Source organism: Psilocybe cubensis, chromosome 12 (assembly GCF_017499595.1).
Source record: "Psilocybe cubensis strain MGC-MH-2018 chromosome 12, whole genome shotgun sequence".
NCBI lineage: Eukaryota > Fungi > Basidiomycota > Agaricomycetes > Agaricales > Agrocybaceae > Psilocybe > Psilocybe cubensis.
Window position 1 is genome coordinate 1211526 of NC_063010.1, and position 2978 is coordinate 1214503.

Sequence of the window (2978 nt, forward strand, 5' to 3'; positions counted from 1 at the left end):
CGAGGAATTCCAGGCCCATGTACAACTTTACCTGCAGTTTCACCTCGTTTTGGACTTCTTCCTCGTCTCTAGCGCCCTTCACCCAACTATATCTCAACAACGATGTTGAAGGTCTGACAAATTTGGTTATTACGGCCTTCCATATTATCTCCCCCAGCTTTATGACTTCAAAGGGACCATTATTGCTGGCAGCTCAAACTTTCGAATACTCGGTTTCAGCCTCCTTGTAGCCTCGTGTCCTGCTTGTCGGTCTTCAGACGTCAAGAATAACCTACCAAATTCCCACATGCATGGCGTGGTGGGAAATATGTATACTATGATCGATGAAAGGCATCACTAAATAGACACAGCGTACTGCGTTGGGAGTCATATACGCTTGTTTAACTATTTTACTTATACGTTTGTCCCACCATTGCTTGATTGAATTACGTTCCCTGATTATTCCCCAGCTCCTTTGAGGATAACTATCATGCCAAAAAAATCCATGTGGGGCGCGATAGCGGACTGATAATTTTTGATATCCAATTTGGTTGTCTCGCCACCCGTAAATGAACCGCCATCGCCCATTCATTGTTCCATATTTAGGCATTCTGAAATGCATTCGTTGAACAATTGAATGCTGTAATTGTGTAAGACAACATAAACCTTTGCTTTGACCTTGAATGGAGCTTCCGAAAGTACAATGCCTTGGCCTTTTTGAAGCAAGTCCACTTCACAGTCGCCGACAATGCCGGTTACCACTGAGAAGCACATCCTTGGTCCGCAAAAAGGTGTGTCTTTGTGGCATCGCTGCGTCCGTTCAATATCAGGCCAATATGATTGTTGTTATTAGGAATGGTCCGTATGCGGAGTTGGAAGCCCCGCATTCTGGCCGATGATCTTATCTGGCATCTAAAGATGGCTTGTCAGAAGCGTCAGTGATCCAAATATATTCTCGCTTCCGTGTTGGCCTCATTGTAAGGATGCAATAAGGGTAGCCACTCCTTGAATGTATAAATATCGGAAAATCAAACCCTACATCACAGCATAAACCCTCCCTCACTAATTATATCTCAATATGGCCTTTAGAGTTCGCTACGTTCCACTCTCTCCTCAAGGCTCTAAACCTCGGGCGATGACCTCTGAAACAGAACTCAAACCCTTCGAGTTTGTCCCACTGTCGCAGGATATCATCAACAAAGCAAAGTGAGATCGTATTTTCTTAGCTTACTCAGATGAAAATGACTGATAAGCCTTTCTACTTCAGAAAAGGTTTCGAGGACCTCATCAATGAGCTATGCCCACTCCCGACCCCTGAGCAGACCTCATTTGCGCACAATGATTTCTCCAATTTTGCCTCCACGTCGACGTTCCCGATCGATGACATGCAGGTCTCGCCTCCATTTCTTCAACCCGACTCCTTGTCAGAAGAGCAGCATCAATTTTATTCCTTGCTGGATCAAATTGCAGGATCTGAATTCCCTAGACTCTATCCCACACAGGATTCTTCCGACGTGCAAATGAGTACAGACACCATCTTGGACAAGTTTCCTAGCTTCGAAGGTGACATGACCTGGAATCTTACCGACGAACAGCTTATGGAGCTGGGGAGTTGGGAGATATCTCCAGACAATATCTTTGTTCCCGAAACTGCGTCTGAGCTCGAGGATTTTGCCACGCCCGTGGATACGTCAGACCTGGAAAACATGAGAAAGCAGATGGAGGAACTTGAGCGACAGTTTTACGGGGAGCAGAACCAGATACCATTCGAGTTACCGGACCTGAGCGAGAAATGATTTGTTTTCAATCCCCACGCCTTCCTCACGACCCTTTCTTGACGGTATACGACGACGACACGAATCAGCATAGCAGACGCACCTAATCCTCACTGTACCTATATCCAATTTCCACACGACGCGCAACTCTGTATCATCAGCCACCTAGCCATCACCTTGTGTTAATATATCTGTATCTGTATGTTCACTTGAAGTTAGATGAGGTTCGTCAATGCATCTGTACAACCACCACCAAATTAATACTATATTTTTATTTATTGGTTACACTGTACCTATGACTGAGTATGAGTAGTGCCGCCCATCGATCATAATTGTCGCAGCATTCCTTATCTGCGACGTTGCAACGCAGTAAGAACAACCGGTTGATAGTTGACAGCCATCGAACGTAGCTCTTTGTGCACTGTGAGGCCTGTAGGGAGCGACAACGGTGCTCAAAATACCGGCACCAAATGACGGACTGCGCCGTTGACAACAATCCGTTAGAGATGATGAAGCCTCTTGAGGTCTACGAAGAGACTGCGGTCGGTGACAACTCACCGGCATAAGTGCCCAAAAAATGGCTGTACGCGTCAAGCGCTGGGAGAACACGGTCTTGCCCATGCACGCAATTTCGAAACACCTGCTAGACCTTAAAAAAAGAGTGACTAGTCGTTGAAAGGGAGACATTATCCACCCAGATTCCACCTCTTTCACTATTAATTAGATCCTTTGTCAAGCACCACGCAATGTTGTCGTATTTTATCTCTTTTGTGGTAGTGTTCAGCACCGCAGTCTGTGCACAGAACAGCGGAAACAGTCCTATCGCACCTATTCAAAAATTTTATTCCTCGGACTTTGTCAATCCAACTCCTCCGAATATAACGAATGAGTTCCGCGCCAACTATATGCAGGTCAGAACACCCCATACGACATCCGTTAAGAGAGCTGACCTATCCCATTTCTATAGCATAAATTCGACGTCAACGTAAATCATATAGTCAGCGGTTTTGTGAGCGCATTATTGAAACCCCTATTCGAAAAATTCATTATTTCCTTTAGATATACGTAAGCCCTAGCCAGCAAAAAATACGTGTAGATGGAGCGGCGGATGGGTCATTGGAAGTTAGCTTATTCGACTTCAAAAACACCACAGCGAATGGTACACAAGTCTCCAATTCCATTATGTCCTTCGTAGGCGGAGCAACGGAGCCTGTATGCTCTTCC

General features: G+C 45.4%; 1 protein-coding gene across 1 annotated transcript; it reads left to right on the forward strand.

Annotated features, from left to right (window-relative positions):
* Positions 1–1057: 1057 nt before the first annotated feature.
* JR316_0012374 (uncharacterized protein) lies at positions 1058–1775 on the forward strand (the record flags this gene model as incomplete). Its single annotated transcript, XM_047897999.1, has 2 exons — positions 1058–1185; positions 1247–1775. 2 exons carry the CDS (start codon positions 1058–1060, stop codon positions 1773–1775), a joined length of 657 nt encoding a protein of 218 aa, XP_047742888.1.
* Positions 1776–2978: the final 1203 nt, after the last annotated feature.